Raw genomic sequence first — 17,022 nt, forward strand, 5'->3', positions numbered from 1 at the left:
TTATCTCATAACTTTCTTTTCTCTTCTCTTCTTTTCTTTTGTTAAACTCGGGAACAAGACGTAAATGCACCCACATCCGTGCTCTTTCAAGTCCTTGCAAAACATGTCAACTAAACATCATATTTCAATTGTCGCAAAAAGAAATGGTGGACCCCTTAATATAAAAATCATTCAAATAGATAAAGTGATTAATATTATTAGAAGTGGACCGTTGCGTCATTATTTCTTTGTAAGGCTTTCAGATATAACAAGAAGTAAGTAGGCATGACATCAAATGTATGTAAGGTCCACTTCGGTTTTTTCTTTCTTTTTCCATTCCTTCCCTAAAGAAATGGAAATGGAAATGGCCTTCACTAGCTTCCCTCCATTCCCTCATATTTTGGTAGAAACAATCATGCACAAGTTAATCGCGGACACAAAATGTTTAGTAGTGGTGGCACCCAAAAAAAATTCCAAACAATTCTAAAATAGTAGTGATACTCATATTTCAAGACGTTGCACCTAATAGAAAAAAAAAAATCACTAACAGCCGGAATCGGAGTGGTGACCCGGGACCCCCCGGGCACCATATAAGTCTGCCCCTGCACAACGTATCACTTGAAGAGATTGAGAAATGCCAAAGAAGCATATTAAAGAAAATGAACACTTTCTTAGACATGTTATAATATATTTGATTATTACTCTAAAATATATACAGAAATGACTCTTTTTATTAAAAATTAGTTAAATAGAGAATTTGATTTTTGTCAGAAAAACAAGGTTAGGAAATGGCCAAAAACCTAACGGATTACAAAAATGATTAACGATTAAGTGGCTTGCAACTAAAGATATAAGATCCCTAAGATCCATGAAAAAATACATACTTCTTGATTCGATCGCAACATAGGTGAAAGCGTGTCACAAACTAATTTTTAATGCGATTTGGAATCATTAAAGTAGATATTTATTTCTAAACCTTTATAGGAAGTGGAAAATGTTTTTAGAATATATAGAAAAACCATTATAGCATGTACACATTCATTTCAATAAATAAGATATTTTCAGGAGTTTTTTTTTATCAATCCAGTTACTGATAAATAAATCAAGTTTCTTATAAAATAATAACTTTTATATAAATATATATGTTGAAGATTAGATGGAGATTTTATCATTTGACAATGACAATGAAAAAAACCTAGAAAAAAAAATACAAGAACAAGAGGTCTCATTGGAAGATGATGACTATACACGTAGGATGATAAGGATAGGACCTTGACAAAGAATATAAAATAAGAACGAATATGATGTCAACCAATTATGATCATGATTTGTCTCATTTGTCACCAAACCAATATGTTATATTATTTGTTTTGTTGTTTATATATTTATATTTCAGTACTACTAGAACTAAAATATATTACTCAAAATTTAAAAAATCTGATATATGTTGCTATCTTGTATTTGTTTTTCTCCCAAAGGGCCACACGACTTGAAGCAATAAAGAAGACAATCATTTTGGCCATTATTGTTGTTAGTAATTTTCTCAATCAATTCCTCTAACAGAATCAATTCCTTTAAATCGTGCATGTACCTTTGTGTTGTTTCACAACTAATGCAGCCAAACTACAACTACCACTGATGGGTCAATTTTTCAAGCTAAAATTACCCATCAAAAAAACAATCGCAATTTTTGTTTTTATGGTTCACTTTTCGAGAAATTCTATATAGGCGAGAGCAATCGCAATGTGCTGCCCATAAAAACTAAAAAGAGGGAACCACCTGATGCTTTTTCACTGACAGATGCACATTCACTAGTCATTTAATATGTTTTTTGCCATGAAAAGAGAGATTTGATTCATTAATTTGCCAATTCAAGGCTTCACATATGCTCCTTTCTTCCACAAACACATACTGTTTTGAGCCTCAAGTGGGGTGGTCCCCTACCCCCACCCACCCCCCATGCCAACACATCAGCAATATACAGTTTAGTTAACTACTTATCTTATTTAACGTATCTTCTTTGAACACATGTCCTCAAGTGACCCCAAACCCATGTCAAATATATCATGATTTCTATTTCTATTTCTGTTCTTCTAATCTACTAGCACTCAACTCATCAATTTCAAATACTTGTTCTCTCTAGAAACCTAAAATGAAGGTGACTATACTTTCAAAAGAAGTTATCATACCATCAAATGCAACCCCTTCCAAACTCAAAACCTACAAACTCTCCTACATAGATCAACAAATCCATCCTCATCATATCCCATTCATTCTTTACTACTCATATGATGCATCCACCACCACCATATCACAGTCCAAAATGACCACCAAACTCAAAACCTCACTCTCCAAAACCTTGACTCATTTCTACCCTTTAGCCGGAAGGTTGACCAACAACCAAAACGCCATTGACTGTACCGATGAAGGGGTTCAGTTTTCAGTAGCCAGAGTCGAGTGCAATCTCATGACCATCATCACAACTCCAGTCATCGAAGAATTGAAACAACTTGTGTTGATGGGATCATCATCATCATCATCATCATGTGTTGAAGAACAACAGGTGGCTATCCAAGTTAACTTGTTCGATTGTGGTGGCATAGCAGTTGGTGTATCCATGTCTCATAGAGTAGCAGACGCATGTAGCTTTTCATCTTTCATAAGCCACTGGTTCGCGATAGCAAAAGGACCCGAGAGTCCGTTGGTGGGTCCGGGTCTTGACTCGGCGGTTCTATTCCCTCCGGTCAACTCATATGAATACAGTGGAAGGGGTCCACCAGTTGACAACCCGTTCAAGAAACTTGTAACCAAGAGGTTTGTGTTCAGTTCCTTAGCAATAAAGGAACTGAAACACAAAGTGGTCAAGGCCGATACGACCCTGGTGGGGTTGAACCCCACCAGGGTCGAGGTGGTGACGGCCTTGATATGGAAGTGTATGGCCACCGTGTCTGGCTGTAAAGACTCGGTGGCTTTTCATGTGGTAAACTTTAGGAGAAAGATGGTGCCTTCATTAAAAGATCAACAGTTCGGGAATCTTTTTCAGATGGCTAGTGCAGTGGCTCATGAGACAACAGACATGGGTTATCTTGTGGGGAAACTGAGGGGGTCTTTTAGGAAGATTGATGGTGAGTACTTGAAGAGTTTGATGGGTGAAAATGGGGTTGAGATAGCGAGAGATAATTTTAGAGAAATAAAAAAGTATATCAGTCGGAAAGGTTTAGGGGTGTTCAGGTTTAGTAGTTGGTGTAGGTTTAGTGTTAATGAAAGTGATTTTGGGTGGGGAAAGCCGGTTTGGATTAGTGGTACTGATTATAATAATGAGAATTCTATAATGCTTATGGATTCAAGTAGTGATGATGGAATTGAAGCATGGGTTGTGTTGAGTGAAGATAAAATGCACAAGTTGGAACAGGATACTGAGCTTCATGCCTTTGTTACATGTTAAACTCTTGAACCACTTTCATTTGTCAAAATGGTTTGGAGCTTTTGTATGTAAATGGTTTGCCAATATAAGTTTTATCTTGTTAGACGTGGATTGTAACTTTTTATTTTTTGTTTATGGTGTCTTCTAATGGAAAATTTTCGTGCACTTTACACCAAGGACCACTAGTTGTAGAAATGCATTCCAAAAGCCAATAACAGATCATTAGAAGTCAAAGTGCACACAAATTGCAAAAGTTTAACAGATCAGTAAATGAGAGTTTGAGGGTGCAAGAACAAACCCTAGCTAAATTGCCAAAAGGAATGGTTGTTGCTTCTCATGGACAATAAGGGATTTTACCATCAATTGGTCCCCAGTTGTCATCACCTTCATCATTAACTGCCTTCTTTCCTGGAATTTCCTCCTTTTTGGCCTTTGGTTGTGATCGCCTGTAAACAAACATACATATTTAAAAGGAATTCCACAAACCCCTTCAGTTAGTATTTAGGAAGACGTTTTTCTAGCTGTTATAAAAGGAGGCTGCTTAGATTCATGTATCATTAGAATTTATCAGAATGATGTAAAAACCAAGCAACAAATGCACATGTAGACAGATTACTGAAGGGGTATCTGGACCCTGTTGCGATAATCCGTTTGATGGTGGTTCGCAAAACTGATTCTAAAACTAAAATTAGCTAACCATTTCCAAGTATCATCAAATTATTGTGTGATTAATTGATTCTGATTCTTGAAGTAGGAATAATCAGATTATTGATTCTGATAATCTGCCTCGAAAGGGAAAATTACCTAATCAAATGAATAATTGCTTTGATATCGCACATCCAAACACCACCTGAACCACCTAAACATTGTCTTTAATTTTTACTTTTCTGCAAATGTAATATGTCTGACTATAGATCTTAATAATTCTATGATCAAAAACTTGATTCGAGTTTTTGAGTAGATATTAATTCGAGACTATCAGCTAAAAACTTGATTAACACAATCCTCATTCTGAGCTGAAGTTAAACAAGATCCACCAGATATAATGTATATGTACGCAGTAGATTTAATAATCGGAAACGAACTAACGAAGGAAAATCATTACCTTCTGGCTCTTCGTCTAGCAGCATCACGAATTTTCCGTTTTCGCTTCTCCTGATTAGTCTCGAAGAACCTCCTGCGTTTCGCCTCTTGTACAATATTTGCTCTGAAAACCTCTCTTCGGAACCGACCGATCAGACTATCTTCCGATTCATCAGGATACGCGATCACCTGAACGTTGTATGCCGATTTGAAACATAATGTATTTGAAAACGCGAGCGCGGGAAACATAACTGTTTGGAGATCAGGACAGACTTCACGATTTACGGGGGTTATCAGAGTCTGTCTGATCGTCAGGGTCTTCGATGACGGTGCATTACTGGAAGAGGAGGCAGGGGTGATAGAAATGGTAGTCGGCGTGGGTGAAGAAGAAGATAGAGAAAGGGAGGAGACAGAGTTCAACAGAGAAGAAGAAGAAGAAGAAGAAGAAACTGCCATGGAAAAGGGTTTTAGCAGGGGTTCTTTGTTGCCATGGCTTTTATGTTCCTCCGATATTTCCCAAGTGATCGTCGTCGAGAGTAAGTTTACAAAAATCATCCCTAGTCTATACATGGACAGACATCTTTCGTAATTAAACTTTTAATTTTATACTTCTAGTCCAAATAGATACCATAATAAAAAAATCATCCCTAGACTCTATACATTATACATTGAGAGACATCTTTGGTACTTTAACTTTTAATTTTAGGGAAAATGATTCTTGAGGGTAATTAACTTTTGCGTTTGTACTCATTTAGTCCCTTTTTTTTGTATTCAATATACCATCGAACTTGTTGTTTGTGTTCACCATAACCCTTTTGACCGACATTTGACCTGTGATAGCCGGTCAAAGGGTTATGGTGAACATAAACAACAAGTTCGATGGTATATTAAGTACAAAAAAAAAGGAAAGAGACCAAATGAGAACAAATGCAACAGTTGGTTACCCTCATGATTCATTTTCCCTTTACTCATTTACAGCAAATCCCACGTCATCTGCTACTGATATTAATGACTTTATGAGATTCATTCTTGCTTCTCTTCAAAACATAAGCTACGAAAGGACATTATTCATACATGTACAACTTTGTAATGCACTTGAATATTTATTAAGGGAATCTTGATTAAGCAGTGGCATTTCATGACTACATTTACATTTCCAATCAAATGATTTATCGTATCATGGATTCTAGACAAGTCTACAAATGAGTGGAATCACAAGTGCTGTGATTTTTGAGTTTACTTAGCTTTAAGATTGAACTCATGGGATAAGATACAACATCAATATGTACAGTATTATGGTGATGTGTCTACAAAAGCAGCATGATATTGTACATATTGATGTTATATCTAATCCAATGAGTTCAATCTTAAAGCTAAGTAAACTAAAAAATCACAGCACGTGTGATTCCACTCGTTTGTAGACTTGTCTAGAATCCATGATACGATAAATCATTTGATTGGAAATGTAAATGTAGTCATGAAATGCGCCTGCTTAGTCAAGATTCCCCTAATAAATATTCAAGTGCATTACAAAGTTGTACATGTATGAATAATGTCCTTTCGTGGGTTATGTTTTGAAGAGAAGCAAAAATGAATCTCATAGTCATTAATATCAGTATGAGACGACATGAGGATTTGCTGTAAATGAGTAAATGGAAAATGAATCAGGAAGGTAACCAACCGTTGCATTTATTCTCATTTGGTCCCTTTCCTTTTTTGTACTCAATATACCATTGAACTTGATGTTTGTGTTCACCATAACCATTTGACCGGCTATCACAGGTCAAAAGCCGGTCAAAAGGGTTATGGTAAACACAAACAACAAGTTTGATGGTATATTGAATACAAAAAAAAGGGACCAAATGAGTACAAACGCAAAAGTTAATTACCCTCAAGAGTCATTTTCCCTTAATTTTATATTTCTAGTCCAAAAAGCTACCATGATTATATGGGTATGAAAAAAAGGAAACCCAACAAAAAAAAAGGAAACTTAACAATTGAAATGTAATAAAAGACCAATATCTTTTTTTGGGATATTTTTTTTAGAGAAAATGAATATATATATATATATATATATATATATATATATATATATATATATATATATATATATATATATATCCCCGATTTTGTATTAATAAAGATAAAACAAAACAGAAAAACCCAAATCAGCATATATATATATATATATATATATATATATATATATATATATATATATATATATAGAGAGAGAGAGAGAGAGAAAGAGAGAGAGATAGGTTTAGGTGTTTAAAGTAATTATTATGTTATTGTATGCATAAATATGGAACAATCATTTTAAAAACCTAGATAGGGGTAAAATTGTAATCTTAGCTTTTAATTAATTTTAATGATTAGTTATTCAAATCATAAACCCTTTAATTTAGGCAAAATCGTTTACATTTACCCTTTAAAACCCTAGACAAAAACATCGACCTTTTACAATCAATCAAAGATCAGATGAAATGTGAAGAAAGGTCAAGCTCCAAATTTGTAGAGATCTTTGTCGCGCGCACCTTCATCCGATCAATATTAAATGATGAATTTTGGCTTTATTCGACACATGCTTCCAATAGTTTGAATGGTCCCCACACTCGACTGGATCCCACACGCGAAGAGCACGTCGTGCGTTTGTCATTTTCGAGCTTTGATTCTTCGATTCCTCCTACTTTCAAGGTACCTCTACTGCATATTTTAACTTCTACTTAGTTCATAACAACCAATGATTTTGTATTTAGCATTTTTGAGGGTGTATAGTATTTTGCCACTTTGGCTTGTAATACTCGAAATTGATAAATGTCTAGTTTAACTACCAATTACTAAACCCCAATGCTTGATTTCTCCTTTAATCAGTTAATCTATCCTTAATTTGAGGTTTCGTTTTGGGGGTAAAACCTAGGGTTTTGCTAAATCTATCGATTCATGGTGTTTTTGATTAAATTGATGGCGTATTCTACTAGTATAAGCTTCACCTAACATTCCCCTATAGATTCTAGGTTGAATTTTGGACGATTTCGGGGGCTTTTGGTACCGAATGTTTGTCGTGTTCTTGAAGCACGTCGGGCATTTTCATTGCACGCGACGCATCTTCATACTGCGCATGGTGCAGTTCTTGACACACACGAACAATATTTTCTGTTATTTTGCAATCCTTTTACTTACATTACTTTAATTCTAACTTTCTTGCCCTATTTTTCTCAGGTTATGTCTCGATCAAGTCGCAGAGGGCTAGTCAGTTACCGCCTAACTAGCCATCCTATCCATTTCTACAGTTCACAGATGATATACATACTGAGCATCAGAGCTTCTTCGTTTCCCGGTTGATTGCTCTACTATCCAAGCAGTTCAGTATTCCTCAGGCCCTCCTATGGCTGACCGTTGATGATCTTGGATTGTCGGCGCGATTGGAGTGGTATCTCGCTCGGGTGCTTAGTGATGATAACAGTCTTGGGATTTTTACCTGCCTGGGGTGGTATCGAATCTTCACGACTCAGGAGGTCATTTATCACACTCGACTCTCGTTTCAGTCCCTTAGAGAAAACCCTACCTTTGGTGCTTCAATGAACTTGTAATTCATTTATCAATTCAAGACATGGTACTACGAGGGTATACGTGTATTTTCATTCCTTGTCTTCTCAATAAAACATTCACTGGATTGATGTGTACACATCACCTTTAATATATACTGATTTGTAGCCTATTATAGAATCATAGAAGCAAGCTAGATTACATACTTGCAATTCATGTTATTTTCACTTCAGGTCTGTTAGAATTTGCAAATTAACAATCTTTTGGTGAAATTTGTCATAGAGCTTATTATGATGCATGACAGGTGCTTGTGGAAGCTCCTGAAAAATAATCTGACCATACCATGTGGTATTCATTCTGTCAGATTTACTAAAATTTTGTGTTATTTATTTGCCATGCAAAAGCATTCTCAGAGAATATTATTATTACATGATTTGATTCATGACAGTTATTTTGGTAAAATGTCTAATTTCATTGATGATCAAGGGCTTGAAGATTAGATGATGGCTGAACAATTGTCACTGGTCTTCACAAAGGAAAGAGCTATTATTCTGATAGAATAACCTACAATAGAATGATAGAAGTATATGTAATAATATATTCCGCTAGAATATTCGAGTCGAATAATATACATGGTTTTGTTTGTTATTAGTGAGTATTTCATTGTCATAGACTATTATATAAAGTTTTTACATTTTTAAGAATGTAATGAAAATTTTGAAGTTGTATCCAAAAATTTGTTATTAGTCGGTGTTGGCATTCTAATAGAATATCATTCTAATGGAAATATATATCCTGAAATTCCTAGAGAATATGATTCTAACAGAATGACATTCTAACAGAATAAAATCGTGTTTAATTATAAAAATTACGTTATAATAAAATTTAAAGTAATTAAAAAAATTAGAATTTTAAAATCAAGAGAGTTAACTATCCCAAAAAATATGTAATTTTTCTTTTCTGAATTTATCTCAATTGTCGAAAATACTCTTAGAATGAAATTAGATGGTATTTTTCAATTATCTTTAATTTAATAATATGTATTAATCACTTTCTTAAAATAAGTAAAATGATTGGTCCACATTTATGCATACAATAACACAATAATTAGTTTAAATAGAATAACTTAAGCCTATATATATATATATATATATATATATATATATATATATATATATATATATATATATATATATATATAATTTATTGTGTGTATGACACATGATTTTTAGCTTAAAAACACTAAAAAAACAAAAATTTATTTGATAGTAGGAGTTATTAGTTTTTTTTTAATAAAAAACTTCGAATTTGAAATCAAGTAATTTTTGGGAGCTTTTTTTTTAGTTTTTAACTAATTTAATACAAATAAAAGCTAACAACAATCTTTGGCAAACACTTATGTATAAATAAAAGCTTCAACTTCCTGCTATCAACTAGTTTGCAAAAACATCTTAAATATTTTAAAATTTAAAACAAAGAACATCCCCCACCCTCCAAACCCCCCCCCCCCTCTCTCCCTTTGTGTATTTCCACTAAAATTTACAATTATTGACATAACTCTATGTCGTCTTGACTATTTATTGCAAATGTCATATTTTTCTATGTTATATTAGTATTGTTTATAAAATTATGGAAAATTATATTAAAAATCCAAAAAAACCTACATCTAGACAAAATTGGGTTTAAAGTTATAAAAAAGCCAAGTTTCTTATTTAGGTTTTGTTTTAATTGTAATAAAAAAAACAAGTCATGTTTATCCTACATAAATGATCCAATAGAACATTTTTGTATTTTTTTGCTTCTTTTTTAAGTAGCAAAACTAAATATCATATTGACAATTTAGTCCATATGCGATCACATTAAAATTCCCATGATATAATACATCAGACTTGAATCACAAGTCCACACATACATACATTCACTACACCTAAGTATTTTCATGGTATTTTTAATTTAGGAATGTTGATCCAGTTAAATGACAATGTTGTTGGATTAGTGTCTAAGTCCATAACTATTTTGGTATGTACTTGACCCGATGGTGCATGGTCCTTTTGGGTTGTCTTCACCAAAGCAACTTGATAGGATGAATTATAGAGAGAGAGTATTCATTATGATTTATTAATATATTATAAGAATAATATATTAAAGGAGAAATCATATTGTTTAATTAATATTAGTCAAGAATTAATTAAGAATTAATTTTGTGACTAAAAGAGATTAGTTAAACTTAAGGGGACTGGAATTGTAATTATAAGATAATTGCAATTGGGCTATGGATTACCTAATAATATAGGTTGGATGAATTCTATGGGAAGCCCATAAGGAATTCGTCCAAGGGATATGATAAAAGGAGTCCATGGGCTGTTTAGGGCTTAAGTAGTCAGATTAGGGTTTCCTAAGTGCAAAACCCTAATAGCCTAAGTATATAAAGACCCCTAAGGCCCCAAAAACGTGGCTAATCTTTCAAGAGGGTTTATGGACGTTTTTGGTGTTCTTCTTCTCCTTATTCTTCATCCTTATTGCTTATGGTGTTTGTGACTCCATTAGAGGTGCAACACTTGAGGCACTAAGCTTTCTGAAGCCAATCAAAGCAAGGAATTGATTGTTATTACTACATAACAATCAAAGGTAATTCTCTAAACCCTAATTCAGATTATAATATGTTAGATCTAGGGTTTATATCTTTGGATATTCAATTGCATGTTCATTAGACAAACTAGATCCAAAAGCTATTAGGGTTTGCATGTACACCATAGGAATGATCTATTGATCAAATCTCATCAGTGGTATCAGAGCCAGGTTTGTTTGTTGATGAATTGATACTATTTTGTTCATTTATTGCTTAAAAAATCAAAGTTTTTTGGGTTATGACTGCATGACTCACCGAGTCACTTGGTGAACTCGCCGAGTCGACTGCACTCGACGAGTCCAAGCTTGACTCGACGAGTCATCGCGTCTGACAACTCAATTTCGCGTTTTGCTTGCTGATTTGGCTTGGGATTCTTACCATAAATGTTTTAATTAATAAAATCTGATTTTTATTGATTTTGGGTGAATATCCTTACCAAAATAGAAGATAATTACCAATTAATCAATTATTTGTTGCCTTATAAGATAATGTTTAATTATTTGAGTTATTTGATGAATTATCTTGCAAATAATTGGACTAGGTCAAAATTAGATAATCTCCAATTAATTGTTAATTGGCTTATTTGAATTTGTGATCTAGAATGTTCTTTATATAATTTTGAAAAGTTTCAAAACTTGCCCTCAAGTTTTGGAATTTAAATTTTGATTAAAAGGTTTGATTTTGAAATATTTAAATTCTAAACCCTAATGATTTGAAATGTTTCAAAACTTGCCCTCAAGTTTTGGAATTTAAATTTCAATTAAAAAGTTTAATATTTAAAATGTAAAATTATAAGACCCTGAGTTTTGAAAAAGTTCAAATTGCACCCTTATGGTTTTATTAAATTAATTAAGTGTATAATTAATAGAAAGTTAATAAATTCATAGTGATATGGTTTACATTTAATTAAAAGTCTAATATTATATATGTCTAACTTAAACTGCTAGTCTTACCGTTAGTAAGCCTCATTCACGAAGCCGATATATAAGGGGGTATAAGGTTATGGCCTATAAAATGGCCGTTTAATGGGTGTCCACTCTCACCCACCGCTTCCTTGATTGGTGGAGGGTCGTTAGCATAACGGGTAGGATAGGGCAAACCCTTTCCATTAAAAGTATAATGAAGTATGAAGTAACTAAATGTTTATACAAAATTCCCAATCTTAGTTACTTTAGGCAAAAGTGAATTTGATGCAATTCCATGAAATTACACTTTGTACCATTGCGAAGACGTTAATGGAGCATGTGTGGTTAACCGACACACTAAATGGTTCTAAGCAAAGGTAGCAAAGGGTGACTCAATGTATGTCATAGTTCGGTGGAGCGTGTGTGGTTAACCGGCACATCGAATAGGTAAATGTAACATTGGGGGCACCATGTAAGTTTGCATGGTTATTCACACCCTGTTTTGTGATCCTCAACATTCCAGTCACAAATCGAGGGCCATATCGAGATTTAAACATGCCGTTGAAAAGTTCAATGAATCTCAGAGGATCTAGGAGTTTTTCAATACATTTAAAACCTAATCTCTTTTTCGTTTTTCATGGTGGAAAATTAGTGAATTGTCATTCACTTACCTTCAAATATTCTGCAATTTGGGTTACGACATCCCTCTCCCAAGTTGTGGAATATTGTGTTGGGTCCTAGCCTTAATATCTAATTTGGGTGATTTATTAAGGACTCAATCCATCAACTAACTTGAATTTTCTCCCATTTTGTAGATGTCAAAGTATGAAAATTGTGGTCTTCCCAAATCCCGTGGAACAAGCTTTCCACATGAAGATGATATTCCACGATTCGATCGAGGAACACGAGATCATGCTTCAATTCCTCCACATCCTCCTATTGTTCTCCCTAACCCACAAGCTCAAAGGCTTGAAAGGTTCAAACTCACTCAAGCCCTTTTTGCAAGTAAACATGAAGAAGGAAAGTCAGTGTGTGCACACGTCCTAGAGATGAAGTCACACATTGATAGGTTAAGAATGTTGGGATCCGTTGTCTGTAAGGAGTTGGTTGTTGACTGGGTTATTCAGTCACTTCCTGACTCATATAGTGAGTTCGTAAGAGAGTATTATATGATAGACCACGACGTGACCCTCATCGATCTCACCTATTTGCTTATTGCTGCTGATTCAGCGATGATTTGGCGCACTAGAAAAGCAAAGTTGGTTGGTGAATCTGCCTTCCAGACCTCTATGGACATAGGCAATGGCAACGAAAGGCATGTCATGGTCGAAAAGTTTGATCATAAGAAAAGGGTAAAGTCTGAAGTAGTTCCGTGTGCTGTTCTAAAAGAGTCAATTTGCTTTTATTGCCAAGAGAAGGGGCATTGGAGACGAAGCTGCCCTGTCTACCTGAGAGATCTAAGAGATGGGAGAGTCAAGATGTATGGCTCTACTTCAGGTAAAATCCACTATCTAGCTCCATTAAGTTCCTATTCATTGATTCTTAATACATAATGTGATAAGATTACATTTGAATGTTTTGCAGAATCAGAGAAAATAGAGGAAGCTTGATGGAAGAGCAAGATGAATCTGATCACGAAGAAATGGATCACGATCGCATGGATTCGAATATCAGATTTTGAGCTTATAAAGTTATGATAGAGTTGTTAGGAATATTTGATTACATAGTTTTCAATTGATCTTGCATTGTAAGGACATGTTTTTCGTTGTTTTTATGAATAAAATAAAATTTTGATTTATCTTATTTATACATATATCCTTGCAATAAAATTGATGTTGTGTATTTCTATAAATGGATATGATTCTTAGTTATGTTATTTATGGTAGTGTCAAAATTTTCAAAGTAAGGAAAGATTCCCATCATCCAAGTTTCAATGACAGAAACTTGGAATCATATGATTTGAATCATGTGATGTATGAAAATCTTGGTACTTCGGAAATTAAGACTAATTCCTTGATCGCACAAGTATGTCAGTCAAGTAAAGGACTAAAGGAATAGAACACAATGGTGTGCCCTAGTCAAGTCCACCACAAATAACAATAAGAATATTCGTTATGATTTACTAAAAGTCTAGTAAATGTGGTTATGCTTACAAGATTAAGTGGAATTCTGAATCATTGAAAAGTTTCAATGAATGGCAGAACGAATAAGAAGAATCAATTAGGCAGAAATATAAAAGTTTCTCCAATCTAAGAAGAAGGGAGAGTACTTTTGTATCTGATTTTATGATTGTCTTAATGATTAAGAATCATATCACAATTGATCCTCTAAGGACATCTTAGTGCACTAGTATGGCTAAGAAGAGGAATCGGAAATTGTTGAAATGGTTAAATCAAAAGGATGAGTCATACTTTGTTCCAAACTCAAGTTTTAGAATCGTACTCCAAGATTGTGAATGGAGTGACACACACTCATCAAATGTGAGGTAGAAAAATTGTTTTTCTTACTCTTGCACGTTTGAATATGGTGTGTAGTGTTTGTCTTGATGAGAATCCACACTAACTCATGAATATTTGTTTATCAAGAAATGTTTCTTGATAAGAGAATCTTATATGTCAAGAGGTTAGTGGGAGTCTAAATGATATTGAAAGTTCCGAGAACTAATCAAGAGTAAACCTATCGTGTTGACAAATTTTACTTCTGTGCCAATCCAGTTGAGTGATTATGCATATGAGTTCTATGAGTTCTCAATAGGTTGCATAAGGGAAAACACCTTATTCAATGAAAGTACATTGACTGGCATAGGTGAGTTGCTAGATAACTTGGAAGCAATGGTGGGACCCTTGATGGCAAGAAATTAAGAATGAACAAGTTCTGTCCATAAGAGTTTGAATATGTCGCAAACATTATCTTTCGATTATGGTAATGGCAAATTCACATGGATAGGAACACATACACCATAAAATCTAAGTGTCATAAGGTTTCTCTCCTTCATGAAAATGATTGTGAGGAAACGCTTTCACTAAGAGAGATTTTAAGGAGATAACAATTATGTAAATTGCATTCTCAAATTCGATTATGATTATGTATCCCTTTTCATAGTTCGAATTATGAGATTTGGCAATTAGTCTGAACATTTAGGACTTAGTAAGATAAGTTCTGATGTAACATCCAGAATCCCAGGTATATTATTCTAATATTTTATTTTGGAATTTGTGAAGGAACTCGGCGAGTTGATGCTTAGACTCACCGAGTAGGGTCGCGGATTATCATCCGGGTTCGCGACTGGATTCGGCGACTCCACGCTGTTTAATGAAACCCTAATTCCCCGGGGTTGGAGCCTATTTAAGGGCACTCATAGTCCCCCATTACGGCTACCAGTCCCTTGAGAGAACCCTAAGTGAGCTAAATCATTTGGGAGGAAGGAGAAGCTATATTTGATCTTTCTATCTTTGGTTTAGCAAGAAGAAGGTGATCAAGAGCAAGAGGAGACTGAAGGAGGTGTAATTCTAGTGATTTCAGAGTCCAGAGACTTCAACTTGAGGTATTTGTTCGGACCTTCTTCAGTTTTGGTATTGATTCTTAGAGTTAGGGTTTTCTAACCTCTTTTGAGGATGATTATGTGGAGCAATTGGTCCCTTCTCGAGTTTATGCTTTGGATCTGGACTCAAAGAGGTCTAGAGATCTTAACCCTTGGAGCTTTATGAGTTGTCTTGGGAGTTATGAGCTGAGAATGTCATTTTTGGGGCTAAATCACCAAATGAGACCATCTAGATGATATATGAGCGTCAAGGTATGGACTTTACGTGGTTATTATGCTTGGGAAGGCCAGATCTATGGATTAGAGGAACAGATATGACCTCAAGAGGTCAATGGAGTTTGTGCATGGCATGTACTCGCCGAGTTGTTCTTGAGACTCGGCGAGTTGAGTCAGGGTGGCCCTGCGATTCATACCTGGGGACTCGTCGAGTAAAGGGAAGGACTCGATGCGTTAAATGGGACTAAAGAGTTAAGTGGACATAGATGGACTCGCCGAATTGCCCAAGTGCACTCGACGAGTCGGGTCAAAGTTTGACCGTTGACTTTGGTTGACTTTTAGGGTTTGGTCAACAATGAGGGCCTTTGAGCCAAAGGAGGGGTAAAATGGTCTATTACTCTTCTGAGGGTGCCTAGAGAGGGTTGAGTCTAATTCTTAGAGTTATATTTATGAGAGTATTACTTTATGTGTTTAGGTGGACGCTAGATCGTATTTCTATCGAGTCACTGATTTACCGGGACATCTGAGGTGAGTCTTCTCACTATACTTTACATTGAGTGGTAATTAGAGTTATGTGACAGAGTTATCGTATACTATTATGTGATGTGTTGTACTGCATTATTTTTATGTGGTTTATATCAGAGTATATCAGAGTTAGAACCGGAAGGTTCACAGAGTTAGGACCAGAGGGTCCACAGAGTTAGGGCCCACGGGCCCACAGAGTTATAGCCTCAAGTGGCTAGTATGTGTTATGTATGGTATTTTGGGGAGCTTACTAAGCTTTATGCTTACAGTGTTATGTGTTATTTGTTTCAGGTACCAGTGATGATCGCGGGAAGGCGCCGACATGATTCGTACACACGCATGGATTTTTATGTATTTTGATCTTCGGAAATATTTTGTGAAACAAAGTTATGATACAATGGGATTTTGTTGATAAATGTGTTTGGTAAAATGTGTTTAAAATGTGAAATTTTGTTTTAAATTTTACGGTGTTACAATTTGGTATCAGAGCCTTGGTTTGAGGGATTCGAATGCATCTTCGGGCGTATCTGAAGTCAAACTGAGGATTTGAGGAAAAATTTGATAATAAAGTAATTTTTTTAAAAGGAGTAAAAAGAGTTTTGAAACAAACAGAGCAGAGCCGTGTGTACGATCAGCCAGCGCCCGAACGGTGATTTCCCAAAATACCCTTACAATAAGTTGTAAAAGAAATGTTATGCTATGCTATATGATGAATTATATTATGCATGCTAGAGTAAGACTAGGTATTCTTATTAGGAATAGAGTGGCCTGATATATGATGCCTTAGTCTAGGGATTTTACTATTAGGAATGCTTGAGAGTGTTGAGATAGCAGCAAGGAGCTTTTGAGAGATTTGCTAGTGAGCGGCACATGATTAGAGAGAATAGCGTACTTGGGATTTGGGGATCTAGGAGGAGGACTTGGTGTGAATGTTGATTCGGTGTGGTCGGTAGTATTGGGCCCGTACTATCGAAGGCACCGGGTCAGTGCGCATCCCAAGTAAGAATCCTTAGGGTACCTGAGATCAAGTAGGGTTAGGATATCGAGTGTGTGTACGTCTGAGAAAATTATTGATATCTTGTGTTGTATTTCAGAGAGGCATTATGGTAGGGACACGTCACAGACCAGGGACCAGTGGAGGGGGTGTGAGCGACGAGGAGCTCCGCCAGAT

The 17,022-nt window shown here is 35.1% G+C and overlaps 2 protein-coding genes across 2 annotated transcripts; one reads left to right on the forward strand and one right to left on the reverse strand.

Annotated features, from left to right (window-relative positions):
• Positions 1–1,981: 1,981 nt before the first annotated feature.
• Positions 1,982–3,508, forward strand: LOC145052273 (stemmadenine O-acetyltransferase-like). The gene has a single exon (XM_079000067.1). It carries the CDS (start codon positions 2,132–2,134, stop codon positions 3,422–3,424), a length of 1,293 nt encoding a protein of 430 aa, XP_078856193.1. The 5' UTR covers positions 1,982–2,131; the 3' UTR covers positions 3,425–3,508.
• An 81-nt stretch (positions 3,509–3,589) lies between these two features.
• LOC145052274 (uncharacterized) lies at positions 3,590–5,027 on the reverse strand. Its single transcript, XM_079000068.1, has 2 exons — positions 4,509–5,027; positions 3,590–3,849 (listed from the first exon to the last, which is right to left on the reverse strand). The coding sequence occupies exons 1-2, from the start codon at positions 4,940–4,942 to the stop codon at positions 3,738–3,740; spliced, it is 546 nt and encodes a 181-aa protein (XP_078856194.1). The 5' UTR covers positions 4,943–5,027; the 3' UTR covers positions 3,590–3,737.
• Positions 5,028–17,022: the final 11,995 nt, after the last annotated feature.

Source organism: Lactuca serriola, chromosome 5, assembly GCF_051521515.1.
Source record: "Lactuca serriola cultivar US96UC23 chromosome 5, Lser_US96UC23_V15, whole genome shotgun sequence".
Classification (NCBI taxonomy): Eukaryota; Viridiplantae; Streptophyta; class Magnoliopsida; order Asterales; family Asteraceae; genus Lactuca; species Lactuca serriola.

Coding starts and splice junctions, on each gene's coding strand:
- LOC145052273 (XM_079000067.1), top strand. CDS start 2,132: ATGAAGGTGACTATACTTTCAAAAGAAGTTATCATACCATCAAATGCA.
- LOC145052274 (XM_079000068.1), bottom strand. CDS start 4,942: ATGGCAGTTTCTTCTTCTTCTTCTTCTTCTTCTCTGTTGAACTCTGTC. Junction 3,850..4,508: donor GCTAGACGAAGAGCCAGAAG/GTAATGATTTTC, acceptor GTTTGTTTACAG/GCGATCACAACCAAAGGCCA.